The sequence below is a fragment of the Haliaeetus albicilla genome, chromosome 19 (assembly GCF_947461875.1).
Source record: "Haliaeetus albicilla chromosome 19, bHalAlb1.1, whole genome shotgun sequence".
Taxonomy (NCBI): Eukaryota; Metazoa; Chordata; class Aves; order Accipitriformes; family Accipitridae; genus Haliaeetus; species Haliaeetus albicilla.
Window position 1 is genome coordinate 15018225 of NC_091501.1, and position 15132 is coordinate 15033356.

A 15132-nucleotide genomic window follows, 5' to 3' on the forward strand; every position below is an offset into this window, starting at 1 on the left:
GAGTTTGATCAAGTAGGTTTTTTTGTGTGGGGACTTCAGCTTTGGGCTGTGACATGAGGTAGCTCAGTTCCCTTAATGCTGATGCTGAAACGATTTCTGAATAGTAAGAGCTACAGATACATCCACTGGCTCCAGAGAGTAATCTAATGACCGAATTCCTCCTTTTACCTGAGTAGGTGTGAGTCTGTTGTCGTGAATAAATTTTGCTCAGAGCTTCAGCCTTATCTTACCCTTGTAGCACTCAGTCAGTGAATCATCCTGTCAAATTACTGGCTTGTATTACATAAATTTTTGTTGCACCCAGATATCGGTATGGACTGTCAAATCTTATAGGCTGATCTTACACCAAATTCTTGCTCTGGCATTTGTTTTATTTTCTCAATAAAAATAAAGTACCATTAGAATTGCATGGAGGAAGGAATGTCAAAGAGAGAGCTGTCACAAATGTCCCTTAAAAGTAACAAGAAAAGCTGATGATTTTCATGAAATCTGAAATTTTGACCAAGTCTAGCTGAACTTATTTTGCAAATTGTTATTTTATCTACATTTAAACCTGTGTTCTCTAGCAAGTCCTTCAAAAAGTCTAATGGAGAATGAGATTCTTCACGGTGGTAACCTCTGTGAACTCAATTTTCACGCTTCAAGGCTGTAGTACATTTGGAGGGTATGTTAGTATGTGGAGAAGCAAAAAATTTTATATGCTTATCCTTTAATATTTATCAATTATCTGCCCATGATTGGATAGCACTGCTTTTAAACATTCCCTTGGAGCAAATCTGATATTGCTGGGTGGTTTCTGGTAAGCAATAGAGACGACTGCAATCCGAATTTTCAAACAGGGATGTTTCTCTCATCATCTGCTCTGCTACAGGTGAAATAGCACCAGCCACAGGCTGTTTCCCAGGGGCTGCCATCTTCACTGCCTGAGGGCTGTGGAGATGGACAACTGTCAGTCCAGCCTCTTTCACTAGGAGTAAATGATCCCGTGAAAAAAGGATGTTTTAACGTGTGTGCCTCAAATGCATAGAGTGGCCTGCTCACGTGTGCTTTTGGGACTTGTCCCAGGCCCCGCAGGTGAATGGATAGAAGAGCTCACGGAAAAGCCCCAGCATGTGGCTGTGACGGTGCTAAGCTCCACTACTGCCCTGACATCCTGGACAGCATCACAAGAGAGCGGCGGCAACGGCACCATCGTGTCTGTGGTCTCCCTGACCTGTCAGAAGCAAAAGGAAAGTCAAAGGCTTGAAAAACACTACTGCACTGAGGTAAGGGGCGGAAGCTGGAGCCTTTACAAATACCAGAAAAAATTGCTAATCATCCTGCTCTCTGGGATTGTCATGCCCCAGGGCTCTATCAGGCTCAGGGCTGCAGAGCGCAGCAGTAGGTGCTCCCTTCTGCAATCTAAAGGGACACGGATGATGCAGAGTGGAGGGGAGAGCACAGCATTCAGGAATGCAAGTGTGCAGTAAACTATAGTACTGTTAAAACTGTATTTCTGTTGGACTGACTGTGGCCAATCCTTTGTTCAAACTTGAGTTATGTTGTACGCTTTGAGACATTTTTGTGGCAGTAGGCAAAATGGTGCCATATCATAATAACACTTAGACATATGCTGTAATCCGTTTGTATTAAGCAAAGTGCTCACAGGCATGATTATCGTCAAACTAACATAAATTCTTTCTTAGATACCCTACGTATGAATACAGAACCTGATTCTAAACTTTCTGGAAGTTTAGAGGTGATCAGAAGTCAGCTTTTCTTTTCATCCATAAAAAAAAAAAAAGATGTCAGCACTGGGAAGTAAATAGTAATTCAGACCACCTGTGATTTGGATGGACAACAGCTCTTTACAGCTGCCTTATGGGATGTGTTTATAATGATCAAGAATCCTGAACCCCAAAATATCCCAATTTTCTGTTACTTGAAACCCTTAGCGGGTGCAACCCAACATCAGATACTGTGGCTATGATGGATCAGTGGCATGTGGCTTCGGTTAGAAAGAGGTTTTAGCCCACATCTCAGTTACCTTACCAAGATGCTGATATTCTGAGTCATGCCACAACTTTTGTCTGGCTCCCTAAATGTGTGTGATGGAGGAGTCTGCAAAGGACTGCAGTGCTGCCCTGCTGCACCCTCAGCTTGTAGATGTGGCACTTAAGGACATGGTTTTAGTGGTGGACTTGGCAGCGTTGGGTTAACGGCTGGACTCCATGATCTTGAAGGTCTTTTCCAACCTAAATGATTCTATGGGAATGGAAAGAGAGACTTCCAGTAAATCTTTATCTCCTTCAACTTTGTGGTTAGCCCTGCAAGTTAATTAATACAGAGAGTCTGCATCCTTTAAAAGTGTCTCTTAAAATGAATCTTTGTCAAAATGTTTTGAGGCTTATTCCAACGGCTGTGAACTTAAATGTTTGGAAGTGTCTTTTCATGATAATTTGAGAATTGTTTTTCAGAATCAGCTTGTAATCTCATTGAGTTATTTTCCTTCCATTTATTAAAAGTGCAGTCATTTAATCAGGAAGCAAAACAATACAGTAGATGATTATAAACCACAGGTCTCAAGTATATACATATATGATTACAGTAAATACCACAGGATTCATCTACAAACTCAAAAACAAGTACCTAAAGCTAATCCATGAATAAACAAGATATCTGTAAAAGTAAATGCGTGTTTATTGCAAGTAGGTAGAAAGGTCTGAATACAGTTGTTTCTTTCTGTCATTACAAATATTCGTACCACCACTAATCAAATTTTTTCAGCTTATTATACCTGGAATTATTAATGGGTGTTAGTTTGAATTCTCCTTGGTGAGCTGAAAAGGGCAAAATTCAATGCAGAGTTCTATCCATTTCTAACATTGTGCAGGAGTTAAAAGTGATTTAGCTTTCCAAAGCAGCTGTTAAAGACAAATTCTGTTCCTTATTAAATCTGTGCTGATACTGATATATTCACGTGCGTTGCAGTAAACCACCAGTGCAAAGGTGGCTGTGATACAGACTTTGGAAAGGTTGTGAAGAAAAAGTTAGGAAATACCAGACTGCAGTTCTAGAAGGGGTGCATGAAGTCCTTTCCTCAAAGCTGTTCTGCTCATTTGCTGTTAGCTGGCTCTTCAGGAGATAAGACTTTTCATATTGTATCAGACCAGGAATCACTTGGTCAGGCATTCTGCCTCCAGCTCTGACTGAAACCTAGTGTGGCACAGCAGAAATTTTAATGGTGATGTTTCAAACTGAAAAGAAAAATCACAGTGTCCCTCAGTCAGGTTTTTGTAGTGCTGTGCAGGGGAGGTGAAAGAGAGTAATTCCTCTCTGATTTCACCATGCAGTCACTTAACACATCCGTTCAGAAGACAGCTTTCTCATAACGCTGCCTTCAGCTCACAGAGCTGCAGATGAATTGGATGACCAATGAAAAGCCTCAGACTTTTATTGAAAACACATGGCCTAAATACTCCACCCTGAATAATATCACCTGAATATGACAAGACTACCTGGACTTGTGCAAAGCGTTTGACACTGTCCCGCATGACATCCTTGTCTCTAAAATGGAGAGTCATGGATTTGACGGATGGACCGCTCAGTGGATAAGGAATTGGCTGGGTGATCGTACTCAAAGAGTTGCGGTCAATGACTTAATGTCCAAGTGGAGACCAGTGACGAGTGGTGTTCCTCAGGGGTCAGTACTGGGACCAGTGCTGTTTAACATCTTTGCCAGCAACATGGACAGCTGGATTGAGTGCACCCTCAGCAAGTTTGCAGGCGACACCAAGCCATGTGGTGCGGTTGACACTCCGGAGGGAAGGGATGCCATCCAGAGGGACCTTGACAGGCTGGAGAGGTGGGCCCGTGTGAACCTCATGAAGTTCAGCAAGGCCAAGTGCAAGGTCCTGCATACGGGTTGGGTCAATCCCAAGCACAAATACAGGCTGGGCGGAGAATGGATTGAGCGCAGCCCTGCAGAGAAGGACTTGGGGTTATTAGTGGATAAAAAACTGAATATGAGCCAGCAGTGTGCACTTACAGCCCAGAAAGCTGATCTCACCCTGGGCTGCATCAAAAGAAGTGTGACCAGCACGTCATGGGAGGTGATTCTCCCCCTCTACTCCGCTCTCATGAGACCCCACCTGGAGTATTGCGTTCAGCTCTGCGGCCCCCAGCATAAGAAAGACATGGACCTGTTTGAGCAGGTCCAAAGAAGGACCATGAAGATGATCAGAGAGCTGGAGCACTTCCCCTATGAGAACAGACTGAGAGGGTTGAGGTTGTTCAGCCTGGAGAAGAGAAGGCTCTGGAGAGACCTTATAGTGGCCTTTCAGTACTTAAAGGGGGCCTACAGGAAAGATGGGGAGGGACTTTTTAACAGGGAGTGTAGTGATAGGATGAGGATGTTTTAAACTGAAAGAGATCAGGTTTAGATTAGATGTGAGGAAGAAGTTCTTCACTGTGGGGGTGGTGAGGCACTGGAACAGGTTGCCCAGAGAAGTTGTGGATGTCCCATCCCTGGAAGTTTTCAAGGCCATGTTGGATGGGGCTTGGAGCAACCTGGTCTAGTGGAAGGTGTCCTTGCCCATGGCAGGGGGGGTTGGAACTAGATGATTTTTAAGGTGCCTTCCAACCCAAACTGTTCTATGATGCTGTGATTCTATGAATAATGTAGCCTGAATATTTCAATAAATTTTCACAGTAGGAGAGAGTGGGTCTGCAGTGTGACAGCTGACCTTATGCAGTAAGGCAAGTGTGATTCTTTGTGTCAGATCATTTGTCAAGTCAGTCCTGACCACTTTCACAGTTTAGGCATTTGGGGCTTAATGAATGGAGTTTTAGCCGCTGGTGCCAGTGTGTTCAGAATAATGTGTGTTGTAACTGGAGTAGTTCAAGTATAGTCTCAATATTCTTTTAGTTAACCAAGTAAAAACTTCATATCTGATGTGTTCCCCTCCTATTAGGTAAACTCAAGCAGCAGCCTCATTGAAAATCTTGTTCCTGGTGCTCAGTACCAAGTTGTGGTTTACCTACGGAAAGGACCATTGGTTGGACCGCCTTCTGATCCTGTTACATTTTCCATTGGTAACCCCTGCATCTACTGTTTGAAATGTGTTTCTTTTGTTTTGTTTTTAAATATGTGTAGTATATTCACTAAGTCCTAGAGCCCACGAAGGAGTACAAAATTGTCACGTTGGTTATTTCAAATGTAGTGAACACTCATTGAGAATATTTTTCTTGTATTGTCTAGCCCATTGTAGGGAAAACACTCCTTCAGTGGAAGATAGATATTTCACATTTAAATGTTAAGTTATTACCAAACCTAACTACAGAGCAGTTATGGCCAGGATTCACACACAGAGCGCCCTGTGAAAAGAATCATCTTCACTCTTGGACACCTGAATATATGTTTGTCTCTAGCAGTGCTCATGGTCTCTGTCATTTAGGGTTGGAGTCACCTCACTTAGGTGTAGCCAGCCTGAGCTGCAGGTGGTCTGTGGTGCATGGAGAGATGTGGGCACTTCTAGACGTGATTCATTCCCACTGTCTCATGAAGTGTGTGGGACAGCTGTTAAGGCATTTGTTGCAAATGTGCTTTATGAAGGATGTAATGTGGCCCAGTCTGAAAGCCAGAGTGATAAGGGTCAGGAAAGCTGGCTTATCTCCTACAGTACTACATGACCATCACCAACTTCAGCTGTGTATGCCTTCATTTTCTTGAGTTTAACAGTGGATCTTGATGTTCTCTGCTTTGAAATTTGAAGATAAGAAGAACCCTCTGAGACAGAGTGCAACATTTTCAAGAATGTGGTTTTATGCCAACAGGCAGAGCTACTGCCCCGTGCCTGTAATTTGGTATTCCACCAGGCTCCTAAGTAGTCACTTAAGATAGAATTCAGTATCTTTCAGTTTCAGTATCATTTATTTTGTTAAGGTTACCACTTTAACAAAATGTATTAAGAGAAAGGGCAAAGAGAAAAGAGATTCAGTGTATATACAGTTACATTTGCAGAGAAATATTTAACCTGAGTCACCCAGCTTCTCATTTTGACAAATAGTTTGTCTTGTGGGAAAGCAGGTGGCTGAAAGTTAGAGATCTTCAGTATTTTTCATTCTGCTGCTTCTCTGTGATGTAGTGAAACAAAAACCCCAAAGTTAAGTTCTTAAGAATTGAATCCTTAAATGAAAGGAAATATGTGGACTAGTTAATATAGTGAGACCCTTTTCATTCTAGGCAATCTTCTTATATATTTTCATTAATTGGGTCTGAATAAAACTTTGAAAAGAGAGTATGATATATTTAGGAAAAAATAGTAAGTTTATGTATATTTTATTATTAAAATCTCTATCACTGGACAATTTTTACAAATGTTTTTGATTTTCTTTCGCACTGTAGTTACTTCAGAAATCTGCAAAATTCTATTTGCACTTGAGAAAGTAAAATCACATATTCCCAAAGTAAATAAGTTCCTTCATTTTCTCCACTTTTGTGCGGCCTCACAACCATAAAAGGTTCTTACTAAACTCAAAATGGTAATCAGTTTCTATACAAAACATCTCATAAGTTTCTTATTATAAAGGGGATGTTTTTATGCAGTAAAACAACAGTTGTATGACTTTTCATTTCATAACAGGATATTGAATTTGATATTAAAATAGTAGAACTGCAAAATAAATTGTTCTGTGAAATTATCAGTGGTGGTTAATGACGAATGAAACCGAAATAAGATAAAATACACTTTAAAAAGTATTCAATTCTCCCCATGTTTTTCCTAAGCCTCACTTTCACTGGCTGAGTATTAACACTTTAGAGAAAGCAAAGAAAAGATGTGGTAAATGATTTATGAAGGGAAAGGCAATCACACGCTCACATGGGCTGAAGTAATCTGGGTGCTGGTCTCCGCTCTGACCCAGCATACAATAGCTGGGGCTCTGCAACCCTTGCAAATGTTAGCAAAGTACTTATTTAAGTAGCCTCAGTTAAGTCATGAAGAATAATTGCTTTCCAGACAAGTAAGGGTTGCAGAAGTTGACCCTTATGTGACATTCTTCAAATCACTTGACTCCTCTTTCTCAGTGTCATCATCTGTGAGGCAAGAATAGCAATACATGGCAGCACCTTTAGGTTCCCCAGGGAAGGAGGGCTAGACATAAAACCTGTTCTTTCTCATAGTCTTCATCTTCCAAAGTGTTATGGCTTTCAAAGCTTTTGGTTTTGAGCAACTTGAAATTTCTCCTGAACATCCTGATTTTCAAAGTAGAATGGAACCCTCCAGTTATGAAAAAGCAAGCCCTGTGCTTTACCTTGGGCTAAGCAGCCAACACCAAGTACCCTGTAGTCATTTCTGAAAAAGACGACATAACAAACTGGAGAACAAATGCTGAAAAATGGTATTTGACTGCTTGTGACAAGGAAGCTCTTGGAAATTAATGTCAGGAACAAACCAGAAATAGGTAGACCTTGCTTAAGGAAACGTATTGTTTTAAAGTAAAGTGTAACTGATAATGCAAACGTCACTAACCACAATTTCTGGTTTATAGTGCCCACTGGAATAAAGGATCTGACGCTTTACCCTTTGGGACCTACTGCTGTGGTTTTGAGCTGGAACAGACCTTTCCTTGGGGTGTTCAGGAAATATGTTGTAGAAATGTTTTACTTCAACCCATCGACGATGACTTCTGAGTGGACAACCTACTATGAAATTGCAGCCACCGTCTCCTTAACTGCTTCCGTGGTAAAGTGACCATTACTGACTATTGCTTTCCCATGCCTGTGTGGCCCTGGCACCTTGTGACGTTTCTTTGTCTTTCCCCCATGAACATGTATATATGCCTTTAAGCCTGGCACGTTTTTCCAGGCAGAGCAGAGAAAATGGCCAGGATGCTAGAGGCGTTTTCTATTCTAAAGTAAGGGAATGCCAGCTGAACCATGCTAAATTTTAAGCAGAGCGATGAGATAGGAGATGAGCCTCTTTTTTGTTGACAAATGGGCATGTTCAGCAAGTCCGGAGGCAGCTTCAGTTTGTGGGTCAGTTTGTCAGTCAAGGCTTTAAAAATTCCATCATCTCCTTTGGGGGGAGTAGTCCAAACCCTTATCTACATAATTAATATTGATAATATGGATTTGGGGCTTGCGGGCTAGTCTTATAGTGTGCCATCTGGAAGGCTTAGCTACAGAGATGCTCTTGTGAAAATAGCCTTCATGTTTCTGAAGCTACAAAGACTTATGCCAGGATTTCAACTAGGTGGAAACTGATCTCTAGAAGAACATGCATACACATATACACAAGTGCATCTTTGCAGAAATGAAGTGAAATCTTCCTCTTCTTTTCCATTATTTCCTAGAGGAGGTGAACAGATTTTATTCAGACTTCACTGTAGCACAAGACAGCAAGCAATTTTAGCTCAAATTACTTGTTCAGAAAGTTATGAGTATGCAAAAAGGATAGCAATAACTTTTGCTGCTTGTGAAAGCCACAGTGATTTACCGTAATTGATTTGCATAATACCATTTGTGGAGTCATTTTGGCTACAGCGGCTTAACTGTAATTGGGTACGTGACTGAAAATTTAGCATATAAATCTCTGGGGAAATTAAAAACAAAAATAACTTACCAAATGAGTAATTAATATCTTGTAATCATGACTCAGCACAATTAGATTAACACCTGAGTGATCCGAGTCATCTTAGAAGTAATGCCATCTTCCAGAGTTAATGTGGCTCATTAGAAAATGCGATGATATTTTCCCTTACTGTTGCAAATCCTGTTCAAAGAAGCCAAGTTGGAACTCCTTTGTCTGAATTTCAGTCTGAAGTGTGACAGTGTATATCACAGCCAAAGTGGGCATTTCTTAAAGAATAATTTTAAGGGGTAATCCTGAATTAGAAAAAGAGTCCCTTCCTGTTCTTCTCTTATGGCATTTAACATACGGGTAGGTATTGGTGAACTTTTGTTTTGAGTTCTCTAGAGGCGCTCCAGAATCCCACCGTGTCCCACAAATTTCCCTGTGATCTACTGACATCTCGGAGTCGTGTATACTGGAGCAACAGTGTCAAGCCCAGTGAGAAGGCAGGGGAATCAAAAATCAAGCTATCTGACAGCTTAGGTCAAAAATTATTTCCTGAAACGTTATCACTTAGTGAGAAAGAACCTTTGGAACTGAATTTGTCCTTTCACTCTATTTAGTTGCTTTGTTCATTTTGTGCTCTGTATCTTATTTTAAAATTGTCAAAGCAGTGTTGGTATTTTCCATATTACCAGGGGCATGTCAGAAGAAGTCCAACCATCTTCAAGGTTTTGGTGTTAATTGGATACAACTTTTTCTAAAAAGCATAAAAAGAATAGTCCACAAAGTGGGGAGAAAAGGCCACTGCACACAGCAGAGATCTGTGAAAAATAGCGATTTCTGATTTGTTGAAAATTTTCATTATTTCCAATTTGCTTTTGTTTTGAATTTTAAAAATATGAGGCTTTTCATTTTAACGGCAGCAGAGCCGTCACAACCGTGTTTGCTCCCACTGCACAGATTTTTGAATAATTTCAAACATCAAATTACATAGATTTCTACTGGAGTAAGGAATGGGACCTCAGTCAAATGAGTGTGGCACTGGATTTATAAATATTGTTGTATTTTATAAGTCACACCTCATGATGGTGAATTTTCTCCTAAGGTGCTGTTTGTCTTTTGTCACTTCACAGAAAATAGCTAACCTGCTGCCTGCTTGGTATTACAATTTCCGGGTCACTATGGTGACTTGGGGGGACCCAGAGCTGAGCTGCTGTGACAGCTCCACCATCAGCTTCATAACAGGTAAGCAGCTGTCTGAACAGTCTGTGGAAATGCTCCCAGGAGCAGAATTGTTGAGAAAGTCCGACTTGGGTGTTGTGTCTCACCTGCAGATACTTGCAAGTTAGGATATTTAACAGCTAAGTGGGGTTGTTTTGGGGGTTTTGGGTTTTTTTTTAATTTTTTAATTTTTTTTAAAGGAAGCTCTGAGGACTGCTTTAAATGAATATATATTATTTTCCTATGCAAAGCACAGTGCTTGATTACTCTGTTCCAGTCCTCCATCAGCTCAATGCATGGCTCCAGTGAGGGCCAGTGATCCTGCTCACCTTTTTTGGCACTGTATGTTTTACACATTGAAAAGTTAATAGGTATATAAGTAATCTGAATTCTTCAGTTTGCTAATATTATGAAACATTTTTCCATACATTTGCGGTGTTTCCAACTGCCTTTTCCTCCTCTTTCCCTCCTCCAGTAATCCACAGCTCAGATACCTTAGCTAACATGGAGCAGAGTTATACGCTCTTAGGCAGACCGAGGCAGGTAGTAAGTTTGGTAGCACGTTATTCTTGTCCTCCAGCTTTGCCTTTTCTGCTGGTTTTTTTTTTTTTTTTTTTTTTTGCTTGCTCACAGTAGGGAGACAAGGGTGCTCCTGTGATCAAAGCATTGCACCCACATTGGCTAAATTGGCCTTGGGAAACTTTGTGGTGCCAGCAAGTCATTTGTAATCTGAATTCTCAGCTGCAGTAAATTGATATAACCACATGGATCACCTTCTTCTAGCTGGGACTGGCCTTGCATTGAACACACTCTGTTGTCTCTTATCAGATACTTCGGGTTCGAATCTTCAATATGTCAGACAGATCAGCTGGAGAGGGAAGAGCATACAAGAGCTCCTGTTAGTGCCTTGCCATGCATTCCTAGCATCCAGGCTGGCTAAGTCAAAGTTCCCTATTGAATCATTTCGCTTCTATGTACCACTGTTTACTTCACCCTGCAGAAGGTGATTGAAAGCAGTAAATAATTCAGATGCACCGTGAAAGGAAATAAAGTATGAGTTGGTCTTCTTTTCTAGCTGTAGAAATCAAATTATGAGGAAAATTGGCCTACAAGGTCCCAGCCACTCTCTCCAAAACAAATACTAGCCTAGTCCCAGATATTCTTTTCAGTGAGAGGCTAAGAGGATGGAACTGAGGAAGGAATTGAACAAGACCCGTTTGCAATGATGATTAATATAGTGCCTGTGCTCGACAGCGCCACGACAGAAAATTATTAGCAGGTTAAGACCTAGCTTCACTGAAGTCTTCAGAAACCCTCTCATTCCGAGATATCTGATCCCAAGCTGCACTGCCGACAAACTCTGGCACTTCTCCAGTGTATCAGAAATTCATACCACCCACCAGGGCCCTGTGAAGGGTCTCCAGGGATATTCATTGTCCTTTGGCATCAATCAGCTTTTCTGTAGCACTATAAGGAAGCAATTTTCTAGCTGGTTTGTTGCTGTATGAGGAGGGGAGAAATGTCTTTTCCAACTGATTTGGGTACCAGGTTCAGCATTTTAGAGTGGAAATGTCCCAGTGGGGCCTTCACGCTTCAATATTGTGTCTCTGAATATCTGCATCAGGAATCAGGGAGATTAAGGTTATTCCAAAATATAAGCCATCATCAGGATCAGTCTGGATCTCTGTATGGAGAAAGTAAAGACAGTTACTGCTATTAGATGTAACATCAATCAACGCCTTAACTAGCAGATGTAGACAAAACCAGAAACGGATGAATCTCTTAAATAATGTCATCCACTTGTGGCTGGCAAAACCTCTTTTCAAAAAGGTCATCTGGTCTTCAGTGAAATATCCAACCAGAAAGTTGTGCCAATGCTTAATTCCTCTTATTATCAAAGGTTCATCCTTTGCTTCTGATCTAATTTGTCTAGTTTTAATATTCAGTCCATAATTCTTGTTACACTTTTCTCTTATTGATTGAAGAGACACAAAGCTTTTTCCCCGTCTCTATAAAGAATTTAGTTTCACTCTTTTCTGTTGATAAATTGCTCCCATTGAACTCTTCAGGTGCTCTCACAGTAAGGCAATTTCTCATGTTACTTTTTTCCCTGCTCTGCCTCTCTAATTTTTGCTGTCTTTAACAAAGTATGTGAAAACTGAAAGTGTAATACCAGCCTGCTGAATACTCCTACAGAGGCAAAATCAGCTCCCTATTCAATTCTCTCCTGTTTGTGCATCTAGATGACTGCATTTGCTGTGGCATCATGCTGGAGGTCTGTGTTGATTTGCTGCTATTCTGTGGTTTCTGACTCCTTCCTATGGTAGCTGCTTTCCCGAATTTGTCATTTGGGAAGTGTTGTCTGCATGTCTTTTTCCTAAAGACTCAACTTTGCACCTGGCACTTTGAAATACATTTTGTTTGAACAGGCCCAGCGTAGGGGCCAATAATTCAAATCACAGCCCTGTCTAAATCCTCCACTCCTCTGCCAGTTGCCATGTTACTTGCACGGTTCAGCAGTGCTTTTACTTCCAGACTGTTGATGAAAATGTTGAATAGCAGTGAGCCAGATCACAGCATTTTAAGGGAATTTTAAGAGTCCTAACAGAGCAATCTGATTTGATCAAATTATAAGTCCTTATCAATAGATGGTCACCATTGAACAGACACCTGTCCTCTGATTGCCTTACTACCTGCAATCTCTTCAGCTTTGTCCAGGGACTGCTGTCAGGCTAACTTGCAAGAAAATGGCATGCCAATTTTTCACATCTGCAGGTTTGAAATGTTTGTCCCCAGTAGGTGCTGCCTTTTCACTCATTCAAGTTACCAGGGGACCGCAGAGTTCTTTATCACCCTCAGCCTCTCTTTTCAGAGAGGGAACAGATGGTTTTATGGAGCACTTGGTCCCTTTCCACATCATTCTGAACAACACTACCTCCCCTGCACAGGTTGCCACGAATTAAAACAAACAAAAAAACCCCACCAAAAAGCCCTAGATTTTAAAATACTAGAATGAAGGTTTTGTAGTCTTCCTGACAGTACACCATCTGTCAGTTCTTCCATGTATAACAGGAAAGCTAACCTCTGCACCTGGAACGTAAGCTTGATTTTTTTTAAAACAAAGCAGAAGGGTCATCTGGGAGTTTGGGACCACACTGTGCTGAAAGCTCAGAGCAGCCAAAGCATTTCCCTTAACGCAGGATTCCACTGCTCGCGTGGAGTCTATGGCGAGGCTGGGGCTTTGGTGAACTGCAGTACCTGGAATGAAAAGGGTGTTACAGGAGACCAGATGATATATATCTCTCTCCCACAACAAGTGGTCAGACATCCCCAGGAGAGTGGGGGAGATTGGGGGATCCCAGAGACTTACCAAAACTGGCGTTTGTTCTGCCAGGCTTCTGCAGCAACGGTTGCACGCTGTTGTTTTAACGCAGGGAGAGATTGTGGTGCTGCCAGTGTTGCTGTGGTGACTAATGAGTTTTTAATGCCACCTGCTGTAAACAGCTGGATTTAAAGCAATCCTAAGCGAGGGCGCTTTAGACCACCAACATTTTCTTTTACTGTGAGAACGCTTTTAGCTTGGGAGAAGCAAAAAGAGTAAGGCGAACTCTTGGTGTCGGTGAGTACCACCACGTCTGCTGTCTGTTGGACCTGTGGATACTTTTGGCTCTCATTTCGGGCCGGGTCAGCAGGGGGACGTAGAGCCTCTGGGTGCTACTCAGCACCCAGGGGAACGCGGTGCGAGGGGAGTGGGTCACGCAAGCCCTGGCCCCGAGTCTCCTTTCACGTATCCTCGATGTTCGGTGCCAGATACCTCAAGCAAACAGCTGTGTGAACGTTAAGAGGGAAGGCATGTCATCAATATTTAGGTATAGGAGGAAATTATTATTGGCGTGTAAGAATCATGCCAGTCGTGACCTTAAATTGTAAGGAATCCTTGTGTAGGGATGGACCGGGAACTCCAGAAATTAAGAGAAGCGTTACTGTAAAGATTTCACACTAAATAAGGTAGCTTCCTCTCAACAGCATAAAAGGCCATTTTCGAGATTAATTGGAGAGAATAGTCTTGCTCAACGCTTCTAAACGACTCTTCATGGTCCGCGCGTTGCGTGTGCTGCCCTCCTCAGCCATCACTTCAGTCAGCCGGTTCCCCAAGGAACGTCTCGGTGCCAGTCACAGAACCCTTCCCGAGAGCAGCACTGACATCTCGTGGCCCCTTCGGAGAGACCCGAGCTCCGAGGCCGTCCTGCCTTTCCTCACCCGGGGGGAGCGGCGGGCAGGACCCCCGCAGGGCACTGCCCACCCCCCACCCCCCGAGCCGCCTTTGCCCAAACACGCCGGACTCGGCGGGACTCGTGCGGGGGAGGCTCAGTCGGCCCCATGGTTTTCCCTACCGTGCTCCTAAAGAATCGGCCAAGCACACGCAGTCAAACGTCTTATCCGGGCTGTCCCACTGCTGCCGCTTCCAGAGGGGGTTATGAGCTTTACTGACCGCTGACTTCCACTTTTGGGTCTCCGCTCAGTTTTAATTGAAATCCGAACTGGGGACCTGCACCTCCGAATTAGGCAATCAAGGCGAGCTGACCGCCTATAGTCCCTCTGCAATTAATAGAGAGGCACCTCTGCCGTCCTAAAAGCAGATTTGTTTATCCTGTGTGCAAGCCAGTGCCACACAGAGTCGAGGTGTTTTCAAATTAATTTCACTGATGCGCATGAATGGGTGCCTGTCTCAAGACAGCACACCCTTGTCTCAAAAATTCCCACATTTATATACTTAAATAATACATATTCATTATTTTTCTAAACAATTGCTTCGTTCTTCTTTCGCCTCTCATGTAAATTAGTGCGCAGACTCTATCTTCTTCCCTCGTTGTCTTCTTTTGAGCAGGTAGTATCAGTTGAGTAGGTGGTCAATTACGCGCAGACTCTATCTTCTTCCCTCGTTGTCTTCTTTTGAGCAGGTAGTATCAGTTGAGTAGGTGGTCAATTACGCGCAGACTCTATCTTCTTCCCTCGTTGTCTTCTTTTGAGCAGGTAGTATCAGTTGAGTAGGTGGTCAATGAATCGGTGGTTGCGCTCTCCCCCTGTAGGAATTACCTTTTACCTACTTCTTACTCTGTCTTGGCAGTTCCAAGCGGTTCTTCAAGGTTTGTTAATCAGACCACAATCCATTATCTTTTCCGACATAAGCATTCTACCTATCTACAAAGCCCCATTGTCTAATAGTTTATCCCTAAACCCTAAATCATGTCTAGTTATTGTTTCCTTCCTTTAAATATTAACTGATGGGGGGGGGGTGTACACAGGACTTTAGCAGGTCCCTGGTTATTTCAATCACATTGTGCATATTAATTGA

At 42.4% G+C, this 15132-nt stretch overlaps 1 protein-coding gene across 1 annotated transcript in view; it reads left to right on the forward strand.

Annotated features, from left to right (window-relative positions):
* PTPRO (protein tyrosine phosphatase receptor type O) overlaps window positions 1-15132 on the forward strand; it is a 159025-nt gene that overhangs the window by 106079 nt on the left and 37814 nt on the right. The window contains 4 exon segments of the mRNA XM_069807805.1: window positions 1066-1265; window positions 4953-5073; window positions 7531-7724; window positions 9689-9800. Coding sequence (XP_069663906.1) covers window positions 1066-1265; window positions 4953-5073; window positions 7531-7724; window positions 9689-9800 — 627 coding nt within the window.